This window comes from Schistocerca nitens, chromosome 8, assembly GCF_023898315.1.
Source record: "Schistocerca nitens isolate TAMUIC-IGC-003100 chromosome 8, iqSchNite1.1, whole genome shotgun sequence".
NCBI classification, from domain to species: domain Eukaryota; kingdom Metazoa; phylum Arthropoda; class Insecta; order Orthoptera; family Acrididae; genus Schistocerca; species Schistocerca nitens.
The window spans coordinates 42,088,470-42,115,879 of NC_064621.1; the positions used below are offsets into that span (position 1 = coordinate 42,088,470).

The window sequence follows — 27,410 nt, forward strand, 5'->3', positions numbered from 1 at the left end:
GCAGTGATTCACTTTGGAAGACCGTCGTAAAGTCGTTGTATCCTGTCCTGAGGGAAACTGGCCCACATGTGTTGTAATTGGTCCTAAATATCCTGGATACTACACTCGTCGGAAATGACCTCATAGCTAATCCCTTTAGTCCCATTAATCCCACACATGTTTTCGTTTTCCTTTTCTTTTTTTTTAGTCATGAATCTTCTGAGTGGTTTGATGAGGCCCGCCACGAATTCCTCTCCTGTGGCAGCCTCCTCATCTCAGACCTACGTCCTCAGTTATTTGCTGGATGTTTTCCAGTCTCTGTCTTCCTCTACAGCTCCCTCTAGTATCATGGAAGTCATTTCCTGATGCCTTGACAGATATCATATCATCCCGCCATTCTCCTTGTCAGTGTTTTCCTTATATTCTTTTCCTCTCCGATTCTGCGCAGTACCTCCTTACTTCTTACCTCGTTCCTTACCTAATTTTGGACGTTCTTCTATAGCACGACATCTCAAATGCTTCGATTCTTTTCCGGGTTTCTCAACTGCCATGTTTCACTACCATTCAACGCTGTGCTCCAAACGTACATTCTCAGAAATTTCTTCCTCAAATTAAGGCCTATTTTTGATACTAGCAGACTTCTCTTGGCCACGAAAGCCGTTTTTGCAAGTACTAGTCTGCTTTCGATGTCCTCCTTGCTCGGTCCGTCATTGGTTGCTTTTGTTACCTAGGCAGTAGAACTCCTTAAGTTCATCTATTTTGTTACCATCAATTCTGATGTTAAGTTTCTCTCTGTCGTCATTTCTGCTACTTCTCATTACTTTCGTCCTATTTATATTTACTCTCAATTCATATTCTGTACTCATTACACTGCTCATTCAATTCCGCAGATCAGATAATTCTTCTTCACTTTCACTCAGGATAGCAATGTCATCAGCGAATCGTATCATTGATATTCTTTCACCTTGAATTTTAATCCCACTCCCGAAACTTTCTTTCATTTGCCTCACTGCTTCTTCGATGTACAGATTCAACAGTAGGGGCGAAAGACTACATACTTGTCTTACACCCTGTTTAATTTGAGCAGTTCATTCTTAGTCCACTCTGTTCCCTTTTGTCTCTTGTACATATTATCTATTACCCGTCTCTCGCTATAGCTTACCCCTATTTTTCGACGAATTTCGAATTTCTTGCACCATTTGACATTGTCGGACGCTATTTCCAGGTCAAAAAATCCTACGAATTTGTCTCGATTTTTCTTTGTCGTGCTTCTATTATCAGCTGCAACGTCAGAATTGGCTCTCTGGCTGCTTTACCTTTCCTAAAGCCAAACTGTCGTCGTCTAACACATCGTCAATTTTCTTTCTATTAAGAACACATATCGGGGTCTTGCTTGCCACAGGAGTATCTCATCATCGCGCAGACAGTCCATAGAGACACATGTCTGGACAAGCATTTTTCTGCTGAAAAATGGCAGTACGACACTCTCGTATGAAAGGTAACACATGAGGACACTGGATGTCCGTGACGTGCCGTACTGCTGTCAGAGCTCTACACCTGCATCTACACCTACGTACTCCGCATGGGACCGTATGGTGCATCCCTCAGTCACAATAAGCCGTGACCTGAAATCATACCTGATGGCTCCCCCCTACCGATACGCACACAGCTTGACGGTAGGCAGGGTGTAACACCGCTGTGCCGCTGCCAAGGTTGCCGGCACACTCGCCGGCGGCTGTCACCCCGGCCAGTGCAGAAACGCGACTCGTCGGTGAACACAATGAGGCGCCATTCACCCGCAACCCACGGCTCCCGGTCACGGGACAACTCCGATCTCGGTCAACTGAGCTACTGAGATGTTGTATTTTCACACCGCCACATCTCGTAACATAAAATACTGATTTGAGTAATGAAAGAGGCCAAGAGCCATTTATTTGCCAATGTATAATATTTAACTATGCATTGCAATGATGTAGTTTGACGATTTACAAGGAGAAATCAAATGGTTCAAATGGCTCTGAGCACTATGGGACTCAACTGCTGAGGTTATTAGTCCCCTAGAACTTAGAACTAGTTAAACCTAACTAACCTAAGGACATCACAAACATCCATGCCCGAGGCAGGATTCGAACCTGGGACCGTAGCGGTCGCGCGGTTCCATACTGTAGCCCCTAGAACCGCTCGGCCACCCCGGCCGGCGAGGACAAAACAGTCGAAGCCGAACATACCACTTACATTCTCCCCTTGTAATATTCCTCAAACTCAGTTTTAAACTGGCCCTTAGGTACATTTTCAGTACGAGTGACGTCCGGGAATTTCTTAGAAAAAACTTTACTTCTCAAATCGCACGTCGCTCGCACAAAGCCTCGCTGTTCCACAATGGTACGCGGCACTTTCTAAACGGTAAAGGGAGCCACGCAAGTATATGTTGCTTCCCCTTCTCAGTCTGATGCTTAGTTGTAATAATAATATTTCCTTACATGAGATTACGCTGTTAACGGCAACGTACGTGTGGGAGGGCTGTTATTTACTCCGATTTTTGTTAGTCTCCGGTCTCCGAGCATTGGTGTGGGACGATACAGAATGTTGCGTAGGGGAGCCGGGGGGGGGGGGGGGGACGGAGCCATTACTTGTTCTCAGGCGCAGTGGAGGGCTCACGTCGTGCTCGGTGAACAGCAGGACGATCCATCCTAGCGGTGATCAGAGGCGGTCAGCGGGAGCCTCGGAGACGAGTGTGCCCGCGCTCACGTGTTCCCGTGCAGTGCAGCGTCGGGCCACAGTCACACGCGAGTGTCCAGCAATTCTGGATCTGGCATAATTCCGCAATGACGCTCCAATCAGACTCTGCCAGGTGCTAGTACTAGTTAAAGTCTGTCTCCCATCTGCGTGTCCTCCACACTCACTGCTCGAGATCTGACGCTGTTCACAAACCGTGTAAACCCTGCCACTCCTGGTAACAACAGCGCGAACAGTACCAACGCACTATGCTCACACAGAGAACAGCAACTCCAACAGTTTGCATTCCCGCCGATGGTGTGTATGTGTACGGAATTACACTGACATCAGACTCTGTCTTCTGGGTGATACACTATTTTTGCCAGACAGTTTCTGAAAGATAGTGACTCGTCTTCTCGCAAATCACTGTTAGTCTTTTATTACCGTGACGAGTTCAGAGATTTTAAATCTCACAAGTTAGTCTAAAATCTTTCATATGTCATTAGGTTGTATTCCTGAAAGTCAGACATGAAAGTGATACAGAGCAGAATCAGTAAAAGGATGAACGTGCTGTTTTACTGTGGGTTACGTGCGGTAATCCAACTCCCTTTATTGGAATCTCCATCCTCACACGAAGTATGCGGGTGACACAACCACACTCTCCAACTGAAGACTTCTTAAATGTAAGGGTGTCTCGCCCTTATCGTTCCATTGCGTTTCTGTTTCTTGCAAAGGTTGTAAAGTAGGCTACATAATGTCACTTCCTTCCAGGAATTTTTAGAATATTTTATGTTTTCTGTAAAATCATGAATATGGATTGCTTTTGCCATAGACGCACGTCTTAAAAAAATTGGTTCTGAAATGTAGACAGTTGTTCGAAATGAGATGACCTCGTCTGATTCCAAACGTCGTCTACCTTCTTCTATAAAATGGTCAGCTCTCATTAGGTCCAACTAAGATGATATTAGATGGGCGAGTAAGTTCGTAGCGCCTTTGTTTTGCACTTTGGTGTTCCAGTTGCTATGGGTATCGGCTGTCATTTCCTGTTTGTAGTTCACTGTTGCTCTTTAGGTTTACATACTGTCATTCTGTAATTTAGAGATAGTGAGTGGAGTGGTGGATGCTAGAAAATATTGTACTATGTCGAGAAATCGGAACGTTTCCGACACGTTTCCGACATATTCTTCCCTACTAGTTCGGTAGACGGGTGCCAGCAGCGAAGGCAGCCAGAAACATATACGAGGTTTGTCCGGAAAATACGTACAAAAGTTGAATAATGTCTTTATGTTACAAGTTGCATTCATCGCCAGGTGGGACTACTGCTGTAATCAATCCCATCAACGCTCATTTCGAGTCAGAGCACTCTGCGTGAAGGTGGGAGCGTGCGGCAGCTTGTTGACAGTTACCCTTTTTCACCTGCCGTCGGTATGGAGCTCTCTCTGATTGAGGAACAGCGCGTCAACATCAAGTTTCTTGCAAAGCTAGGCAAGAATGGCCGTGAGATTTTTGAGTGTTTGAAACAGGTTTACGGAGACAATTCTCTGAAGGAACCAACCGTGAACAAGTGGTTAAAAAGGTTCCGGGATGGTCGAGAAGAAGTGAACGATGGCCGTCGCCCAGGATGCCCGTCGACATCGAGTTCCGATGCAAATGTTGAACGAATTCGGGCTTGTGTTCTTAAACACCGTAGATTGACAGTCAGAATGATTGCTGACGAGCTGTCAATCCCCAAAACAATCGTTCACGAAATCCTGACACAAAAACTTGAAATGAAGAAACTGTGTACGAAAATCGTACCGAAGCTCTTGACGCCAGAACAGAAAGCAAAGAGGGTTGAGTGCTGTGAGGATTGGTTCGAAGCAGAGGAACGAGGGGACTTTCTCAACCGAGTCATCACTGGAGACGAGTCCTGGTTTTACGAATTAGAGGTGCAGATAAAATCTCAAAGCAAGGAATGGAAACTAGCAGGAGGACCGAGAACAAAAAAGTCGCGAAAATCAAGGTCCAATGTGAAGACAATGTTGATTGTTTTCTTTGATTCTAGGGGCATTGTTCACAAGGAATTTGTCCCTCCCGGCCAGAGAGTGAACGGAAATTTTTACGTTGAAGTTCTGGCACGTCTCAGAGCTCATGTGGCCCGAGTTTGACCGGAGTTGGCAAAAGGGGGCAGGTGGATCCATCACGACAATGCGCCCGCTCACACGTCACTCGTTGTGCGCGAGTTTTTGGCCCGAATCTCAATCACCGTGACAGACCACCCGCCTTATTCACCCGATTTAGCCCCGTGTGACTTCTTCATGTTCCCGAAATGCAAAATGGTGCTTCATGGGCGGCACTTGGGAGATGTGGAAGCCATCAAGGCGGAAACGACACGGCAACTGAACATCATCACAACTGAAGACTTTCAGCAATGTTATCCATAGTGGAAACGGCGTTGGCAGAAGTGTATCGCGTCTCAGGGCGAGTACTTTGAAGGAGACCATATTGCAATAATCTGAATAATTGTAAAATAAAATTATTATTCAACTTTTATACGTATTTTCCGGACAAACATCGTACTCCGTGTATGGCGATAATAACACTGGACGGAGCAAGGCAAGCAAATGGATTGTTTTGACATTAATGACTCTCCACGTTCAGGAAGACCTCCTGGGTTTGATGAAGATCGTTTAAACGCATTAATTCAGAATGGTTCTCGTCAGTGTACTCGAGAACTGGCAAGTGTGATGCGCTGTGATCATTCCACCATCGTGCGACATTTTCACACAACGGGGAACATTCAAAAATCGGGTGTATATGTACAGCATGCTGTAAACCAAAATCACAAAATTCAGCGAGTGGCCATATATGCATCTCTAATTGCTAGTCATCAATTGGCTAGTGAACAACACTGACATTTCCTGTCCTGTATCGTTAATAGTGACGGGAAACGGAGTCTTTATGTTAGCATAAGGAAAACAATGGAATGATGAGCCCATACAAAGCAGCAACTCCCCCAACAAAGTCCTGCGCACATACACGAAAGTTAATGTAATGCATCTGGTGGAACAGCGGTCGTGTGGTGTGCTAACAATTGCTTCCCCGAGGTGTAACCATCACTCCTGGCTTCTGTTGTCACTAAGTGAGGCGTCTTGCACCTGGCGTCAGTGAACAACTACCAGGAAGACTGTGTGAAGTCATGTTACTGCACGGTAACGCCCAGCCGCATTCTGCTAGACTGACAAAAAAACTCGAGGAGTTGTCATCTGACTATTGGGTGGGGTTGTTACTGGAAGTTACGGAATCCAGTTGCTTACGGTCCCGCTTCACTCGACTTTGTTGGTTGCACATGCTGGCGTAACATGCTTAATAAACTCTGCTGTATATTGATAATTTTCACTTATGGACCGTCTGACAGCAACTGAATAAAACACAATTTTAGTGCCATACGCGTTTCGCCTTTATTTTCTGCAAGGCATCATCAGTGGCCTGGAATATGTACATATGTTAGCTATTTTATTTACATTTTTGTCACTGTGCCTATAGGTTATAAACAGTTCTGTGTGGTTGGTATTTCCTATTGAGTAGTAATGTTTTGAAGTGTACTTACAGGTTGCGTAGACAGTTTCTTACATATTACGCTCCTGTTGCATTTTTGGTGTTGTTCTTCTTCCTATGAGCGCCAATTTGCTGTTTTTTCCGCATTCCAAAGCACTATGCACTGAGCGCTTGTTTTAATGCAATGTTTTGGTTTCTGTTGCCGACTGTCAAATGTTTTTGCCAAAGATCGAATATTACTGCCAAACTTATGAGTGTAACTATTGAAGTATCTGTGGTCTGTTCGTGTATGCATTTGTGTGTGTGTGTGTGTGTGTGTGTGTGTGTGTGTGTGTGTGTGTATGTGTGTGTGTGAGTGTTTTTTGGTGTCGTATTAATTTAATTTAATTTTATTGTATTTATTTATTTATTTTTGTTTTTGTCCATGTATGTGTGTGTGCATGTTTTGGTGTAATATATATTTTTTTGTGCTGTGTGTGTGTCTGTATTTTGGTGTTATGTAATTTTTTTTTTTGAGGGGGCTGTATGTGTGTGTGTGTGTGTGTGTGTGTGTGTGTGTGTGTGTGTGTGTGTATTTTGGTGTTATATATATATATATATATATATGCTGTTTCCATTTCAAGAGTCCGTTGTTCTTTGTCGTTTTGGTTCGTACTTTGATGGCAGATTACGGTAGGGGCCTGAAGATGACGCTCTTTGTAGTAGAAACTGGTAACATGTTTTGAGTAAACGACGTCGGATTACAATAAACCTGTTGGTTTCAATTGTCATTATTCAATTGTTAACAGTTATAGTAAGGATTCTGAAGAGCTTCGAGCGCACGTTATTTGGGAAGCAAGAACAAAAAGCACTATTCTTTTTCCATTGTAGCTTTCTTAAGTTGGGCAACGGCTTTGCCGCAGTGGCTACACCGGTTCCCGTGAGATCACCGAAGTTAAGCGCTGTCGGGCGTGGTCGGCACTTGGATGGGTGACCATCCAGGCCGACATGCGCTGTTGCCATTTTTCGGGGTGCACTCAGCCTTGTGATGCCATCATAACGACCGGGAGAGCGGTGTGCTGACCCCACGCCCCTCCTGTCCGCATCCTCCACTGAGGATGACACGGCGGTCGGATGGTCCCGGTAGGCCACTCGTGGCCTGAAGACGGAGTGATTTTTAGTGGTTCTTAAGTTACACATAGATATTACTGTGGAGTGGGGAACGCTGTTGGAAGCTTCATTTGTTACGAATCGAGTCAGCGTTCGTTAACAATTATTTAGTGAGGCACAACATAAATAAGGCTGGACAGCTGAAGATTCGATCAGATACTGCCGAGTACGAAGAGTATCAGATCTTTCTTTGCCATCCCACAGCGGCTGGAACCGACTTTCGGAGCTGGAGCACGCCCGCCACTTACTTGCTGTCCTGCAGTATAGCCCTGAGGTCGCGCAGCAGAGCGTCCTTGGTGACGTCGGCGTACTCCAGCCAGAGCCCCACCTGGGCCTGCTGCACCTTGGCGGCGTTGTGGGCCTGGTCGGAGAAGAAGGGCACCACCAGCAGCGGCACGGCGTGGTACGCCGCCTCGTTGAGGCTCTGCAGGCCGCCCTGGCTGATGAACATCCGCACCTTAGGGTGGGCTGCGGAAACAACCACATCACCTCAGAGTAAGCAGTGGGCAGCGGCTCCGAATCGTACAGCACACCGTAAGGCACAATCAGTAAGTAAAACCTAGTCAAGACCTGTTTTGCTTTCGCTAAACACAGGTTACTAACTCTAAGGTTTTGTGTCTATATATAGCTAGTGTCTTCTGTAACTGACAGCTAAGCAGCTTGGTAACTCCATGGCTAAACATACGAGGGTCATTCAATAAGTAAAGAGACAAACTGGTACGGGGAAAAATTGTTAGTAGGGAAAGTTTCATACTTTCATGGCATTAAGTTGGTAACATTGTTTTGTTCATAACCTCAAAAATACATTTCAAGACGGTGAGACCGCTTGAAACGTCCACATTAGTTGAACAACGTTCTGTTATTCGTTTTTTACTTGCCGAAGGCGAGAAACCAGTTAATATATACTGTAGAATGTCTAAAGTTTATGGTGAAGGTTGTATGAATCGTGCACATTTTTACAACTGAGTAGAGCAGTTCAAAAATGGTCACGACTCAGCGATTAACAAACACCGTTCTGGCCGACCAGTTGCAGTATCTACTCCAGGGCCGGCCAGAAATTCTGCACGCGTGCGGTGCTCCTGCACATGTGCAACTTCCGGGTGACAGCGTGCACGCCGCAGCCGTCAGCGTTCATGTAGTGAATGTTTCTATGCACAGATGTCGCTCCTCTGTTACACAAAGTGCGTTATCGACACCTCTTATGTATATCACAACCTGAGCTGTAACTGTAAGATCTGTTGCTTCATCGAGCGCAACAGAGAAAGCAACAAAGTATTTAGCCTTATTTATTAGCTGCCTGTGCAGATCGCCGGCCATAGCACTGATACGTCTTGTCACTGTTTGTTTGGATAGACTGATTTCTTGAAACCTGCTAACGTTCGTGGGACACACAAGTTCTGCAGCATCAATCAGACACCCTTTCACAAACTCCCCTTCGGAAAAGGGTTTCCCAGATTGTGCAATTCTTAATGCGATTTTAAAACTTGCTCGCAGTGAAGATTTAGTGTGGTTGTCATTCTGGAAAATTGAAAACAGTACATTGTACAGCGTACAGTAAAACAGACATAAATGTAACACAAGAAACTAAGAGTTCAAGAAGTATCAGTTACTTTGACGTACAGTAAAATCGAGTTGATGTGTCTCATCCATTTTCTGAAGGACATTTAATTTTGCTTGCCGTTCTTCACTGTTGAGTACACTACACTTGTCTTTGTGATATGTACTGCAATGTCTTTCAATTGAAAAATTACGCTGGACTCCTATTATTCGGCGGCACGGCAAACACTGTGAGTTTTCACCAACGGCTACAAAAAGGGATTGCTGTTCCCAGTCATTTTTAAACGACTGAGAACATAGATCTCCCATCCTTTGCTTTTTCACAGTACTTGCCAGTTCTCAGTACATCTCTGTTAAGGTTACGGTCACCAGGGATAAACGAGACTGGATATGTTGCGCTCTTGCTTGTACCACAGGGAAGTGGAGCCGCCGCCGTTCATTTAGGACACATGTCTAATAACAGATGTCGCTGTCGCTCGCTGTCGCACACGTGCGCACATGTGCAGCACTTCCGCACGTTTGCACACTGTGCGGCTTTTGGCCGGCCCTGATCTACTCCCTCACTTGCAAGTCATAAAATGTTCAAATGTGTGTGAAATCTTATGGAACTGCTAAAGTCGTCAGTCCCTAACATTATACACTACTGAACCTAAATTATCCTAAGGACAAACACATATACCTATGCCCGAGGGAGGACTCGAACCTCCGCCGGGATCAGCCGCACAGTCCATGACAGCAGCGCCTAGACTGCTCGGCTAATCCCGCGCGGCACTTGCAAGTCGAAATGATGACATTATTCTTGCCGACCGCCGTGTGACTGTGGAAATGATAGTTGATAAGGTCCAAGTTAGTACTGGTACAGTTCATAACATTATCTGTAACAAGCTGAAGTACCGCCAAACATGTGCAAGATGGATCCCAAAGGAGTTGACGCGGCTACACAAGGAAACAAGGTTGAGAGTGTGCACAGAGCTAAAGGAACACTATGAAAGAGAAGGTGAGCACTTCCTCAACAAAATTTTAACTTGTGATGAAATTTGGGTTCACTATTATGAGCCAGAATCAAAAAGACAAAGCATGGAGTGGAAGGACACCAACTCACCCGTCAAGTAAAAATTGAAAACCCAAGCATCGCCAGGAAAAGTCATGTTGACGATGTTTTGGGATGCTGAAGATCCAGATTTTTTGTGATTATCTCGAAGATCAGCGTACAATGAACAGCCGAAGTTACTCGGATTCGCTTTTAAACAAGCTGAAGCCAGCCATAAGAGAGAGACGTCGTGGATCTCATAGGACAGGTGTGATTCTCCAGCAATACAACGCACGCCCTCATATTGCCCAACAAACCCGTGAAACCATCGACAAAGTGGGCTGGGACCCATGCTGACACCCCATGCCACATCCATGGACCGATACCAAAGAGAAAAAAAGGTTACTGTCCTAGGAAAGTTCAGCAAGTTGTAGTATCTCCCAAGAGCTTCAGACGATTTGTCTGGGTTACTTATGCGTCTAGGACACAGCGACTGAGCGACTGCATGACTCTCCATTGCCTAAGGAACGGGACCTATTCGGGATGTATACATGCTCTTGTGAGGGAAAAATAAAAGATAGAAATACACCAACGAAAATTGAACATATGGAACCAGTATACCAAGGCTGTCTGATGCTAGGAGTGGGAAATACCCGTCCAGCCATCCAGTTTTAAATTTCCGATGGTTTCCCTGAATCGACTAAAGCGGATGATGGGATGGTTCCTTTGAAGAGACCACGGTTATTTTTTTCCCTCGCTCTTGACTTATTAGTGTTCAAGGTCCATCCTTTGAGACCTCGTTCGCCGATCCGCTGTTAACCCCACAGTCTTCTTTGTTTCATTGTACCAGAAACCTCTCGAAGACATCGAAGACATAAGGCTGACACGAGGGATCCTGAAGGTTTAACGCAGTTACACTCTGAGTACAAATCTTCAGGAGCTGGATTTGAATCATGGACTGTGGGAAAAAGGGAAAAGAAGGGAATCGAAGTGTTGGAGATGTGGTACTACAGAAAGATGGTGAAAATTAGGTGGGTGGAGGAGATACGAAATGAGGTTCTACACAGAATCAGCGAGGAGATGGTTGTGAAAAACTGACAATAAGAAGGGACGATAGGACATATGTTAAGGCATAAAGGAATAACTTTTATGGTATTTGAGGGACTTTCAGTAGTAGGGGAAGAGAGACATTGAAATAACTAACAAATAATTGTGGGCATCTGAAACTGAGGGACTGATACAGAGGAAGTGGAAGAGGGCCGTATCTAACCAGTAAGAGGACTGATGATTCAAAAAAAGAAAAAAAAAGAAGATTAAAAGCTATCCCTAGTATTTTGAAACTTTTTTCATATTTTCTTAATTTTATGAGTATGAAAAGCACCATGCTTCTATATCTGGCTCCATTCTTGGGATGGAGGGAGGCAAGGACATATGACATCTTTCAAGGGCTAATAATGTGCCGTGGTGATCCGAGCACCCTTTAGATTGATGATAGCTCCACTTTTTCTGTACTACTGGTTGTTAACGTGAGGGAGAAAGAGACCATGATGACTTCATTCACATCATCTCAGCTAGGAAATTAAAAGGCTTATCTATGCATACACCAACATAGGGAACTAGCTGAAATGCATTTGATGCACTTCTTACTCTCCCAGAAAGTCCTGATGTGGCAGCCACTTTCTGACCACGTGAGTAGTGGGATAATGTTGGTATGAGCAGATTTCGTTTGTGTAAGTTACATACATTAAGGGGCCAGCATACATTCAGAGGCAAACTTGATTGATTTATGACCTTAACCTATGATAATTGATTTATGGCCCCTTGGGGGTTGATTTACTACCCCTGGCGATAATCCCCACCCCTCCTCTCCCCCTCCACCTCCTCCAGCCCTCTGGGAAATTTCCATTCCATCCTCCTTTCCCTTACCAATAGAAGCACACTTTTGATATGAAATTAATTGAGTACTTAATGAAATTGATCAATTAGTTTCGCTACTCCTCTGGAAATCCCCACTCCTGCCTCTCCCCCTTCCTCCCCACTGATATGACTGCACTTTTTTAATTTCGTGCATTTTTGAATGAGGATTCTGCTGCACTTTTCTTTGTCACCCTCCACTCTGAAATAAGTGCATATTCTAAAAAAAATATTATTTTTCTCATAGTTTTTTGATGTGTATATGTTTTTATTGTTAAAAATTAATATGTGGTTTCAGGTAATATCAGTGAGATGGATTGATGGCTCTTCCCCATTCCATGTGAGGGTGAAACGCCACAGTGGGTGGAGGAGATGGAGACAGACCTTTATCAGTGTGAGTAGGTGTTGGTTGACTGAGGGAGATGCCAAGGAACCAGAGTGAAATAGGGAATTTATATACACGCACTCGTTAAACTTACAAATAATAATAATCAATATTCTTTCTTTCCTTGCAACAGCAGGCAATCTCCGGAGCGTTGTACTTCAATTTTTTTCGCTATGCTCTCCCTTCTACGGTGGTCTCATCTCGGAGACAATTTTTTGCAAAACACCGTGGCAAAGGTACCAGGGGTGGCAACTGGTTCAGGGCTGAAGCAGCAGCAGCAGCAGCAGCAGCCACAGCCAGGCTGCTCACACTGGCCCGAAGTTGCTGCGTCTCCTCCTCCTCCTACTCCTCCTCCTCTACCTTCTTGTCCTTGCCAGAATTGGCAGCAACGCAAGGTAGAGCACATGACTCTCTGCACTGGTCCACAAGCAGCCACATCACCATCGTCAACTAGTTGCAGCAATAGCAGTAATAGCCCTGTGGCTAGTGGTAGCTCCCTCTCCTATCCTTTTAGTAAATGACATCCCAACAGCAACACCATACCACAATTAGAATACTCGGTGATTGCAGATGCCGATGAGGAGCGAATCTCGTTGATATTGATCGAGAATCTGGCAGGAGGGTACCGTGACCCTGTTGGTTCCTAGAAGCATGCCTTCATGTTCTGGAAACAAAGCTCATCAAGGTTGTTAATGCACCGTGCCATATTGCCATTAAATGCATCGAACACTATCCCCCTCCCAAATCTGCCTCTGACATTAAAGAGACAATTCATTATTTTTGGTGGGAAAATGGCGTGATAACACGGAGCACATCAATCACTGGGCAGCTCCATGAGTCCACCTTCAGGACTATGAGGGCTGGAACTTTAATTTATTTACAGCTCGCACAAAATAGATACATGCTTCAAAGTTTTACTGACCTTCAAAGTAGTCACCAGCATTGTGTCTAACGCATTGACAGCGATGTGGAAGTCGTAGGATACTCTTAGCAGTGCCATTTGTGTTGACAGTTCGAGTGACGCGGTCTATTGCCCGACGAATTTGTAGCAGTTTTGAATCGAATGCCGTGAAGTGTTTCCTTCAGTTTAGAAATCGAGTTGAACTTACGAGGGCTTAAGTCAGGGGAGTGCAGTAGGTGGTATAGCACTTAGCAACCCCGTCAGTCAAACAAATCAGTAACAGCTTGCACTGTACGTGCTTGAGCATTGTCCTGCAAAATTATGGTCATGTCCTGCATAAAGTGTCATCACCTCTGTCTCTAAGCTGTTCATTTTTGTAACACAACCTACGACCAGCTTAGAGACAGAAGTGATGACACTTTCTGCAGGACCTGACCATCATTTTGCAGGACTATGCTCGAGCACGTACGGTGCAAGCTGCTACTGATTTGTTTGACTGATTGAGCTGCTAAGTGCTATACCACCTACTGAATTCCCCTGACTTAATCCCTCGTGAGTTCAACTCGATTATTAAACTGAAGGAAACTCTTCATGGCATTCGCTTCAGAACTGCTACAAATTCGTCGGGCAATAAACCGCGCCACTCGAACTGTCAACACAACTGGCACTGCTAAGAGCATCCTACGACTTCCACATCACTGGCAACGGGCTATACACAATGCTGGTGACTACTTTGAAGGTCAGTAAAACTTTGAAGCATATATCTATTTTGTACGAACTGTAAATAAATAGTGGCCACTATTAAAGTTCCAACCGGCGTATATTGGCTCGATTTTCCGATATGGAAGTTTGGGGTTCAGCTAAAGCACTCAGACAAATACTACACCTGGACATCCATATCCATGTCTATGATCTGGTAAATGGGGGTCAAACTATACAGAGATATCCAAAGATATAGTCGCCAACATGCATGCATTAATGTTAAAAACAGAACCGACCAGACTTGCTTTGGATGGTCAGTTCTAGCTTGTGAGAGAAATTAGGAGAAAAACCTGTATCTCGATAAGGTAGATACTATGACTTCATAATGTTATAACTTTCACAGTATTGAGTTCCCCGTTAAACTCCAGGATATACCTAAATTTGAGGTTCAGAATACCGGAACATCTGTTCATGTCTATGGCCTGGAAAAACGCAAGTCAGATGAGCAGAACGAGCATACAGTTGTTGGCCCACGTCCATTTCTCAAAATCTGCAGGAGAGCGTAAGATGCGTACCCGTTTTCTTCCATAACTTAAGTGGGTATGACGTTCACTTTCTTCTTGAGCACTTGGCTGATTTCAGAATGAAGAATGATCAGGTTAGTGTCCTACCTGAGACCGTTGAGAAATACATTTCATTCTCCAAACGAAGGATGCCAACAATTACGCGCCGCATCTTTAACTTGCTATGCTTTATGCAAGCACCACTCCAGAAACTCGTTGAAACTGTACCTAGCGGGGATATGCATATCATTCGAGCTGTATTTCCTGAGCCGGCCGAAGTGGCCGTGCGGTTCTAGGCGCTGCAGCCTGGAACCGCGAGACCGCTACGGTCGCCGGTTCGAATCCTGCCTCGGGCATGGATGTGTGTGATGTCCTTAGGTTAGTTAGGTTTAACTAGTTATAAGTTCTAGGGGACTAATGACCTCAGAAATTGAGTCCCATAGTGCTCAGAGCCATTTGAACCATTTGTATTTCCTGATGAGCAAAAGTTTCAGCTTGTGACTAGGAAGCGGGTTTCCCTACACGAGATGGATAGTATGGCAAAACTTAACGAATCAAGACTACCCGACATAACTGCATTCTCCAGCAACCTTACAGGCGATACCATAACAGGTGCAGAATATGAGCATGCCATGAATGTGGCAGTTCAACATCTCCCCTTTAGGAAAGTTCAAACAGCTTTACATGGACACAAACGTGCGCTTGCTTGTGGACGTTTACGAGAAATTCCGGTGTCCATGCTCGACCACATATTCTCTGGATCTCATCTTTTGTTACACAGCACATGGGCTGTCCTGGGACGCTATACTCAAGAAAACTAAGCGCAGCATCGAATTATTGACCGATGCTGACATGCTTCTTTGCTTTGAGCGAGTGATCCTTGGGGGACTTTGTCAATGTGTCCATAAACACGCCCAGGCAAATAACTAAGGTATGGCTGACAGGTTCAACACATTATGTACTTGGATGTCAATAACATACAGGCACACTATGCAACAATCACTAACGATTGGGGAGTTTCGATTGGTGCCCGAAGATGAATGCAAGGGATTAGGTGGGAAAATCGTTGTGGTAATGGCAGCTGATTCTGATGAGCGGTATGTGGTGGAGGCAGGACTCACATACCCTATTAGTTTGCAAGATGCACACGCCGATCTGCTGCTGAGTCTGGAGCAAATAGTTCAGCGAGGGAGCTCCATACCAATACTGATGACAACGCTGGGGGATAAGCGGAGATACATTATTCACTGTCGATTTCTCCAGCAGTGTCTCAGACTGGGGATGGAGTGGTTAGAATCACCAGGACTATCTCCTTCAAGCAATCCCCATAGTTGAAGGAGTATATTGATCTGAATGTGGCACTGACGACTTTCGTGATGTGTGACTTTCAGACAGATTTTTTTGAGTTAATGAATCATTCAATTTTCGGTAAAACTATGGAGAATTCGAGGGAACATCCTGAAATTTTGATTAGAACCTTATGGGATGGGCGTTGGGGCATAAGAAAATGCATCGCCGGACGAAATTTTAAACACGTTACAATATTCAATGAGAACTTTGTTGCTGTGGAGATGTCGAAAGTTGCAGTAGAGTTTACGAAACATATTTATGTGGGGATGTGTATACTAGACTGATCGAATCTCAGCATGAACCGCTTTCGTTATGAGTTTGCAAAACCTCATTTACTGATCATAAATTACTTTATACGAATACAGATAGCTACATCTATTGGCTAAAGAACTGCAATCCATACGAAGTAATGAGGTACCACATAAATGCATTCGACGTTTCCTCATACACGGCTGGTAATCCTTACGGTACTGTTCCACAGAACAAGAAGGTTATCAGCCTTATGAAAGGCGAGACGAATGGATTGCCGATTGTGGAGTTTGTAGGTCTGTGAGCAAAAATGTATGCGTATCGCACATTGCAAGGTGCCGCTCAGAGGCGGCCTAAGGGTGTGCACCATGTGGCATCGAGAGCACTCTCTATCGAAGGCTGTTTGCCATGTCTGAACAGCGGTGTTCTTGGTCCTCCAACGCAGCTGCAACACATTATATGGCAAACTAGTATTCAATCGAGAGGACACGATGTGTACACTGTGCTGCAATCTAAAGTCGGCCTGTCGCCTCATAACGATAAAAGAGTCGTTTATGGTGATGGGATTGAAACTGTTGCGTCCTCACACTATTCACTTGTGGCGAGGGAAGTGGTGGGGGACTCTGATTGATTGAAAGCGGGAGAATGAGACTGGGTGTAAATGCTGCAGAATAGTATGACCCTATCATCATAGTGTGAGTAACCGAGCGTCTGTGTGTGTGTGTGTGTGTGTGTGTGTGCACCATGTACATTTGTAAATAGATTACTTATTAACTTTCACCTGCCGCTAGCCATGTAACTGCTACTACTGAGACTGTTGTAATGTAAGAATAAGAGTACCTTCACATTAGTTTCAATGTAGATTTAAATATATCTGAATATTATAAATATTTCAGCCAGTGAACGTTTTGTTTGTTATTGTTAAAAACGTATTATGTGGAAAAGATTCAAATTACAATCTCAAGAACTGAACTACACTCCTGGAAATTGAAATAAGAACACAGTGAATTCATTGTCCCAGGAAGGGGAAACTTTATTGACACATTCCTAGGGTCAGATACATCACATGATCACACTGACAGAACCACAGGCACATAGACACAGGCAACAGAGCATGCACAATGTCGGCACTAGTACAGTGTATATCCACCTTTCGCAGCAATGCAGGCTGCTATTCTCCCATGGAGACGATCGTAGAGATGCTGGATGTAGTCCTGTGGAACGGCTTGCCATGCCATTTCCACCTGGCGCCTCAGTTGGACCAGTGTTCGTGCTGGACGTGCAGACCGCGTGAGACGACGCTTCATCCAGTCCCAAACATGCTCAATGGGGGACAGATCCGGAGATCTTGCTGGCCAGGGTAGTTGACTTACACCTTCTAGAGCACGTTGGGTGGCACGGGATACATGCGGACGTGCATTGTCCTGTTGGAACAGCAAGTTCCCTTGCCGGTCTAGGAATGGTAGAACGATGGGTTCGATGACGGTTTGGATGTACCGTGCACTATTCAGTGTCCCCTCGACGATCACCAGTGGTGTACGGCCAGTGTAGGAGATCGCTCCTCACACCATGATGCCGGGTGTTGGCCCTGTGTGCCTCGGTCGTATGCAGTCCTGATTGTGGCGCTCACCTGCACGGCGCCAAACACGCATACGACCATCATTGGCACCAAGGCAGAAGCGACTCTCATCGCTGAAGACGACACGTCTCCATTCGTCCCTCCATTCACGCCTGTCGCGACACCACTGGAGGCGGGCTGCACGATGTTGGGGCGTGAGCGGAAGACGGCCTAACGGTGTGCGGGACCGTAGCCCAGCTTCATGGAGACGGTTGCGAATGGTCCTCGCCGATACCCCAGGAGCAACAGTGTCCCTAATTTGCTGGGAAGTGGCGGTGCGGTCCCCTACGGCACTGCGTAGGATCCTACGGTCTTGGCGTGCATCCGTGCGTCGCTGCGGTCCGGTCCCAGGTCGACGGGCACGTGCACCTTCCGCCGACCACTGGCGACAACATCGATGTACTGTGGAGACCTCACGCCCCACGTGTTGAGCAATTCGGCGGTACGTCCACCCGGCCTCCCGCATGCCCACTATACGCCCTCGCTCAAAGTCCGTCAACTGCACATACGGTTCACGTCCACGCTGTCGCGGCATGCTACCAGTGTCAAAGACTGCGATGGAGCTCCGTATGCCACGGCAAACTGGCTGACACTGACGGCGGCGGTGCACAAATGCTGCGCAGCTAGCGCCATTCGACGGCCAACACCGCGGTTCCTGGTGTGTCCGCTGTGCCGTGCGTGTGATCATTGCTTGTACAGCCCTCTCGCAGTGTCCGGAGCAAGTATGGTGGGTCTGACATACCGGTGTCAATGTGTTCTTTTTTCCATTTCCAGGAGTGTATATCTGTGAGAATTGAACAAATGACAATCTTCGTTGCTATAAGTCTTTGCTGTTGTTTTTTACAAAAAACCTATCCCAGTTTTATATATAAAGGATGTGCAGGGCGCAAATGACATTAGTTTTGAACTTGAAGGTGAAGTTTAACGTGTAGGGTAACAAAACGTATAGAATTGTTGCATGGGAGCATGCCTCTCGTGTAGCATGAATTAGCTAATGGGAGCAGGATGCATGTTACTGTGTCTGCTTCCAAAGACATATAGCACAAGTACTTTAGAAAACCATCGACATAGTATTTGCATAAAACTGTGCAGTACCAAAGTGGGAACAGTGTGAAGAGAAATCATACACAAGATGTGAGGTAAAAAAAAAAAATCATTTATTCTCATGAAACTTAAAAGTATACGTAATTTTACATTTTCATAAGCAGATACAGCAACACCATTTTCACACATCTTCCTGATTCGATTGAGATCAGGGAACCCGCAGAATTCCTGGTCTTGAATGGAAGCAAATTTGATTATTCGACGCATCCATGTGATGTTCTACTCGCCTCTGATGTAGATGATGGTATCTGTGTGGTCGAATAACAAAGCAACTTCACCATGCCCTTATAGGGTATAACAGAATCATGACAGTGAAATCCTTCGTGTTCTTGCACACTTCACATTCTTGAAAGACATCGGGTGTTTGCTGAGAATGTCTCTGTTACTCCGACATCTTCTGTGTGTGCTATGAATACAACATCTTTAAATATGAACTGTCTGTGCTCATCATCATAGAGACCGCAAGCATCTACAAAGATGGTCACACCATCAGATACCATGGTGAAATGCTCTGGGTTTGTGAGCAGCCCATGTTAACTTATACAGCTCATTGCACAAACCGAAGAGCGCGCAGTAGTTAATCACACGGTCACGTAGAACTAGAGCATACACTCCAGTGAGATCTGGGAAATCTGCCGGAGATTCAAATTCAATTCGTGCACCTAAGGGCCCAAATATAATCATATCGTCCTGTTTATAGCACTCTATTACGATGATTGGCGCCAGCTCCTTGAATTTCCGTGGACTGAGTAGACTCCCACTTTCTCATAGTACGAAGCATGAAACCGTGCATACATGTCATATGACAGACTGAACACATTTTAATCCCACTGCAGGTGTAAATTATCATACGGGTATATTTCAGAGTTCATTTACTCTCTGGCATTAGTTAACCTGCAATTATCAAATTCGCTGTATTAATTTGCTGTATTCCTTCTTCTATTGGTCTGAATCCCAAGTGGGGAGAAGCTGGCTACCTCCAGTTAAGGAGAGGTTTTAACAGACTACGTTTGTCTGCTTGCTACTGCACCGGCATTCAGAACTTTTAAAAGCCTCAAACCACGCTCATCCAATACAGTAATGTATGGCATTTTCCATATTATTTTATTGATGGTGATATCGTTCTCCCCTTGAGTTCCTTGAATGTATGAGTTGGTATGCATTGCACTCCGTACCAGTATAAGTTTCTGCTTAGCAATCAGAACAGTTCGCTGCCTGTACTCAGAGTATCCCATAAGCAATTCTAAACGTATACACGCACTAAATCCCTTGTACTCTCCAACTGTTCTATCCACTGCCTCGTCTACGAACCATCCAGCATTTTATGAATCGTTCAGATACGAGGGAGAAGCAGAGACATATGTTTTAAGAGTTGATGTTATGCCTGCTTTACATGTACGATCAATCTCGACTCCGTTAAATTCATTTTGTACCTCATGAAGCAGGAATGCTAAAGCATAAATGTAAGGCTCGATGCCACTGTAGCACTACCATCCCTTTTCGTAAATGATCCATCAAGGTACGAGTATGTGGAACTCCTGCACGTGATGGTTAAAGCGACTTCATATTGGGTGACAACCCTAAATTTGTCGTTCTTGCTAAAAGTGATTGACGCATAAGATTTATGCGACAAGTATTCCTGCCTTATAGTACACTCGTCATATTCCACTGGGCTAATTATTCCGAACGACGTCATTGCGTGGCTTCAGACCCACTGATTTAAGAAACTCGTAGTCTGCACGTGTTTTCAACTTGGTGTTCTGTCGTGGAGTACCGTACTGTGCGTTGTGTACGTCGTGTGTTTGGCCTTACGCCTGTCCTCTCTTCGTTAGCAATACGGGGACGCCACGATTCCTGACTGGTTGAACCTCGCCGACAACGCTTCTGACTCCAACAGGTACGGGTTGCTTGAAGTCTACCACCGCCTCTGTACACTTTCAAGGTCACCGGTGGTTCCGCTTTAGATGCAGCCGTACAACGATTTCCTCGCAACGAAAATAGACAAGTTCATTGTCGTGGTCCACAATACGCAGCTCCAGATACTCCAATACCTGAAGTGATGCTGGGAGGTAAATAGCATTGTTATGGGTGCCAACGATATCATACTCTGTTCCCACCGATGGGAAGAATCCGTAAATTGTATGAATCAATCTGAGATAAGAATTTGTTGCAGTGTTACACCTGACACAGATTATACTGACAGGAAGTGTATCCACTGACTGATCGGATCTATAGAATTTATTAGGATAGAATTTATTAGGATCCCTCTTCAAAACCTGTCCTTTTGTGAAACCCAGTAGCTGGTTAAAGTCAGTCTTTGCACTTGTTGTCTTTATTTGAGATTTAAGTGTGTTGGTGTTTGCACGTAGCGCTCTCCCTTTTCCAGACCGTTCTTCGGTCAATCGTTTAAATCGTCAATATCGTATGCACTAGGTTCTATGCCCACACTTTCTTTTCCACCTTTAATTTCGAGATGAGATTTATTGTTAGCCTCGGAATATTGTTGTAAGTCTCCAGTACAGTCAGCGCATACTCCACTCCCCACTGCTTAAACCAGTCGGTGGGAAGAAATTCGCGCGTAATACTGACGATCGTTATTGCATCTGAACCTTGACTGGTGGGTGGATGCTTAATGCTTCTTCGTAAACGTTAGGCAGAATCTGCTGTGCCTGCGTAAGTAGATATCTAAGTCTTAGTAGCTCTGAAAATTGTAGAACACTTGTCTTCTGTCGGTGAAATATCGTTGTAACAGTTCTAGCGCCTGGATGAGCCGAAATAGTAGACGTTATTTGTACTTTTCTTAACATGCGTCACCCAGTGGTTTCCTGGTCCTCCAGCAACATAATTGCACATTCTCGGGATTTACACGTAGTCTTCGGTAATGAATCTCCCATAAAATTCTTACGGAATCTTGGAATGCTGAATTGTTTCCTGATAAAGTTGAGCAAATCTTTATTTGTAAGAGATCCATCCAGTAGGATAGCTAACAAGTTTTTTTTTAAAATTTATGAGTACACCTAGTCCTTTCTTGTATGGTTTCCGGCATAGTCCATTTCCGATGGCTACTGCAGTGCGCTGTCCTATACCGATATCCTTTCTCTCGCGCACTGCCTTGGGTTCATCAGCTAAAATTAGCTCTGCAGCATGACGTCTTGTGCGATCTTTATGCTCTGCGTACGGAATGTCGTGTTCTAAACACGCCTCGCCAAGCAGGTTAATCCTCTTATCACCACAAACGCTTTTCAAGTTTTGTACAATGTCTACAGTAATTATACCCTGGAATGCGCAGTTCGACGGAAAGTTTGTCGATAATGCCGCCATCTCCTATAAGCATCCTTTCACGCATGTTACGCTACTTTGCTGATTGTGCTCTATGCACCCCATTATATAGCAAATTGTCAGTGTCAATCCACCTGTTTTAGGTAGCAGGAAAACCAAGCCATTTAACTAGTGCTCTATTCTCTCGACGTCTTATGACACACTGTATGAGAAACACGAGTGGCAACAAATGCTCGAACACATCCATAACATTTCTCACAATTTTAGCTTTAACAGGTACTGTCTTGATAAATTTGGAATATCTATCAATAACCATTAAAATATATTTGAATTCATTGCTCTCATATGGATATTACCTCATATTTACAAGATCAGCCTACCACAAATCATCCAAACCTTTCATCATAACATACCTACGAGGGTATGTTCTGCATGCTGGTTTGTGCAGTTTTCCAAATACTGTCGTCAGACTTATTCGATTACCTCTCTCTCTCTCTCTCTAAGCTCCGAAATTATTGAGACAACCTCATCTGAATGAGCAGTATTTCCTGCAGCAGCTGATGCCATGAGCAGTCGTAGTTGATCTATTAGCTCACAGGGGTCGTTGAAATGTTCAAATGTGTATGAATTTCTAAGGGACCAAACTGCTGAGGTCATCGTTGCCTAGACTTACACACTACATAAACTACCTTATGAAAAGAACAAAACACACACTCAAGCCCGAGGGGGGGACTCGAACCTCCGACGGCAGGGGCCGCGCAATCAGTGACATGGCGCCTCTAACTGCGCGGCCACTCAGAGCGGCCATAGGGGTCGTCATAATGTATGTATTGACGGGGCTGATAGCTGATTCTTTTGTGCTGAATGTCATTACCATCACCAATGCTATACCGACCTTCTAATAATAATGGTTTCATAATGTGTATTTCGCACTGCATTGGTTTCCTGCTTTCCTGTGTACATTGGTCAGTTGTATTATTTCATCACACATCCCCAGATCTGTGGGTAAAAGTTTACTGTTTTTTGAGGGTTTTGGGAAAATGAAGTTCAGTAGACCAGGCGTTCTGTGAAATTCCCCATCGCCTATCTATATTGTTTTTTCATTTAAAGTTATTGGCAGCATGCCCAATATCTATGGTTTTTAACCACTGACACAGCAAATTTTGTCTCTCGCAGCATCGCTGTGACAGTTAATGAAACTAGCAACAGCGTCGTCATCGTCGTTGTGAAATTTCATTGAGAGTCCATCGTGAGATTCAGTGACTGGTTTAAAGGTTCCTCTCAATCTCTGCTCTCGTTCCAAGTGCCCTAACCTTGGTAGCCGTAACTTCGCTCGAACAACCTTCCATGCTGCTATTACATTATGCGTAGTCGGCAACTTGTTATATATTCAGCGTGCTGATTCACAGGCTGAACCTTAGATACATTTAGCTCAACCTTCTACATCTACATGGATACTCTGCAAATCACATTTAAGTGCCTGGCAGAGGGTTCATCGAACCACCTTCACAATTCTGTATTATTCCAATCTCGTATAGCGCGTGGAAAGAACGAACAGCTATCTCTCTCCGTACGAGCTCTCATTTCCCTTATTTTATGGTTGGTGATCGTTTCTCCGTATGCAGGTTGGTGTCAACAAAATATTTTCGCATTCGGAGGAGACACTTGGTGATTGGAATTTCGTGAGACGTTTCCTTCGCAACGAAAAACGCCTTTCTTTTAATGATGTCCAGCCCAAATCCTGTATCATTTCAGTGTCACTCTCTCCCATATTTCGCGATAATACAAAACATACTGCCCTTCTTTGACCTTTTTCGATGTACTCCGTCAGTCCTATCTAGTGAGGATCCCACATTGCGCCGCAGTATTCTAAAATAGGACGGACAACCGTAGTGTAGGCAGTCTCCTTAGTAGATCTATTACATATTCTAAGTGTCCTACCAATAAAACGCAGTCTTTGGTTAGCCTTCCCAACAACATTTTCTATGTGTTTCTTCCAGTTTAAGTTGTTTGTAATTGTAATTCTTAGCTATTCAGTTGAATTATGGTGTTCACTTATCGTGTAACGGAAGTTTGACGAATTCCCTTTAGCACTCATGTGGATGATCTCATTCTTTTCGTTATTTAGGGTCAATTACCAATTTTCGTACCATTCATATATCTTTTTTAAATCGTTTTGCAATTTGTTTTGATCTTCTGGTGACTTTATTAGTCGATAAACGACAGCGTCATCCGCAAAAAACGTAAGAAGGCTGATCAGATTGTCTCCTAAATCGTTTATATAGATAAGGAACAGCAAAGGGCCTATAACACTACCTTGAGGAACGCCAGCAATCACTTCTGTTTTACTCGATGACTTTCCGTCAGTTACTACGAACTGTGACATCTCTCACATGAAATCACAAATCCAGTCAATAACTGAGTCGCTATTCCACAAGCACGCAATTTCACTACAAGCCGCTTGTGTAGTACAGTGTCAAAACCCTTCCGGAAACCGAGAAATACGGAATCGACTAGAAATCCCCTATCAATAGCACTCAACACTTCATGCGAATAAAGAGTTAGTTGTGTTTAACAAGAACGATGTTTTCTAAACCGATGTTGACTGTGGGTCAATAGGCCGTTTCCTTCGAGGTAATTCATAATGTTCGAACACAATATATGTTCCAAAATCCTGCTGTATACGGACGTTAACGATTTTTTTTTGGTCATCAGTCTACTGACTGGTTTGATGCGGCCCGCCACGAATTCCTTTCCTGTACTAACCTCTTCATCTCAGAGTAGCACTTGCAACCTACGTCCTCAATTATTTGCTTGACGTATTCCAATCTCTGTCTTCCTCTACAGTTTTTGCCCTCTACAGCTCCCTCTAGTACCATGGAAGTCATTCCCTCATGTCTTAGCAGATGTCCTATCATCCTGTCCCTTCTCCTTATCAGTGTTTTCCACATATTCCTTTCCTCTCCGATTCTGCGTAGAACCTCCTCATTCCTTACCTTATCAGTCCACCTAATTTTCAACATTCGTCTATAGCACCACATCTCAAATGCTTCGATTCTCTTCTGTTCCGGTTTTCCCACAGTTCATGTTTCACTACCATACAATGCTGTACTCCAGACGTACATCCTCAGAAATTTCTTCCTCAAATTAAGGCCGGTATTTGATATTAGTAGACTTCTCTTGGCCAGAAATGCCTTTTTTACCATAGCGAGTCTGCTTTTGATCTCCTCCTTGCTCCGACCGTCATTGGTTATTTTACTGCCTAGGTAGCAGAATTCCTTAACTTCATTGACTTCGTGACCATCAATCCCGATGTTAAGTTTCTCGCTGTTCTCATTTCTACTACTTCTCATTACCTTCGTCTTTCTCCGACTTACTCTCAAACCGTACTGTGTACTCATTAGACTGTTCATTCCGTTCAGCAGATCATTTAATTCTTCTTCACTTTCACTCAGGATAGCAATGTCATCAGCGAATCGTATCATTGATATCCTTTCACCTTGTATTTTAATTCCACTCCTGAACCTTTCTTGTATTTCCATCATTTCTTCCTCGATGTCCAGATTGAAGAGTAGGGGCTAAAGGCTACAGCCTTGTCTTACACCCTTCTTAATACGAGCACTTCGTTCTTGATCGTCCACTCTTATTATTCCCTCTTGGTTGTTGTACATATTGTATATGACCCGTCTCTCCCTATAGCTTACCCCTACTTTTTTCAGAATCTCGAACAGCTTGCACCATTTTATATTGTCGAACGCTTTTTCCAGGTCGACAAATCCTATGAAAGTGCCTTGACTTTTCTTTAGCTTTGCTTCCATTATTAGCCGTAACGTCAGAATTGCCTCTCTCGCCCCTTTACTTTTCCTAAAGCCAAACTGATCGTCACCTAGCGCATTCTCAATTTTCTTTTCCATTCTTCTGTATATTATTCTTGGAAGCAGCTTCGATGCATGAGCTGTTAAGCTGATTGTGCGATAATTCTCATACTTGTCAGCTCTTGCCGTCTTTGGAATTGTGTGGATGATGCTTTTCCGAAAGTCAGATGGTATATCTCCAGACTCATATATTCTACACACCAACGTGAATAGTCGTTTTGTTGCCACTTCCCCCAATGATTTTAGAAATTCTGATGGAATGTTATCTATCCCTTCTGCCTTATTTGACCGTAAGTCCTCCAAAGCTCTTTTAAATTCCGATTCTAATACTGGATCCCCTATCTCTTCTAAATCGACTCCTGTTTCTTCTTCTATCACATCAGACAAATCTTCACCCTCATAGAGGCTTTCAATATATTCTTTCCACCTATCTGCTCTCTCCTCTGCATTTAACAATGGAATTCCCGTTGCACTCTTAATGTTACCACCGTTGCTTTTAATGTCACCGAAGGTTGTTTTGACTTTCCTGTATGCTGAGTCTGTCCTTCCGACAATCACATCTTTTTCGATGTCTTCACATTTTTCCTGCAGCCATTTCGTCTTAACTTCCCTGCACTTCCTATTTATTTCATTCCTCAGCGACTTGTATTTCTGTATTCCTGATTTTCCCGGAACGTGTTTGTACTTCCTCCTTTCATCAATCAATTGAAGTATTTCTTCTGTTACCCATGGTTTCATCGCAGCTACCTTCTTTGTACCTATGTTTTCCTTCCCAACATTTGTGATGGCCCTTTTTAGAGATGTCCATTCCTCTTCAACTGTACTGCCTAATGCGCTATTCCTTATTGCTGTAGCTATAGCGTTAGAGGACTTCAAACGTATCTCGTCATTCCTTAGAACTTCCGTATCCCACTTCTTTGCGTATTGATTCTTCCTGACTAATGTCTTGAATTTCAGCCTACTCTTCATCACTATTATATTGTGGTCTGAGTCTATATCTGCTCCTGGGTACGCCTTACAATCTCTGTCTGACCATGATGTAATCTAACTGAAATCTTCCCGTATCTCCCGGCCTCTTCCAAGTATACCTCCTCCTCTTGTGATTCTTGAACAGGGTATTCGCTATACTAGCTGAAACTTGTTACAGAACTCAATTAGTCTTTCTCCTCTTTCATTCCTTGTCCCAAGCCCATATTCTCCTGTAACCTTTTCTTCTACTCCTTCCCCTACAACTGCAGTCGCCCATGACTATTAGATTTTCGTCCCCCTTTACATACTGCACTACCCTTTCAATATCCTCATACACTTTCTCTATCTGTTTATCTTCAGCTTTCGACGTCGGCATCTATACCTGAACTATCGTTGGCGCTGTTGGTCTGCTGTCGATTCTGATTAGAACAACCCGGTCAGTGAACTGTTCAGAGTAACACACCCTCTGCCCTACCTTCCTATTCATAACGAATCCTACACCTGTTATACCATTTTCTGCTGCTGTTGATTTTA

The 27,410-nt window shown here is 44.3% G+C and overlaps 1 protein-coding gene and 1 pseudogene across 1 annotated transcript in view; one reads left to right on the forward strand and one right to left on the reverse strand.

Annotated features, from left to right (window-relative positions):
• Positions 1-27,410, reverse strand: part of LOC126198730 (UDP-glucosyltransferase 2-like) — a 97,661-nt gene that overhangs the window by 17,641 nt on the left and 52,610 nt on the right. The window contains exon 6 of the mRNA XM_049935251.1: positions 7,629-7,848. Within this exon, the coding sequence (XP_049791208.1) occupies positions 7,629-7,848 (220 nt within the window). The remainder of the gene's footprint in view (positions 1-7,628; positions 7,849-27,410) is intronic.
• On the forward strand, positions 7,115-7,232 carry LOC126200021 (5S ribosomal RNA; annotated as a pseudogene).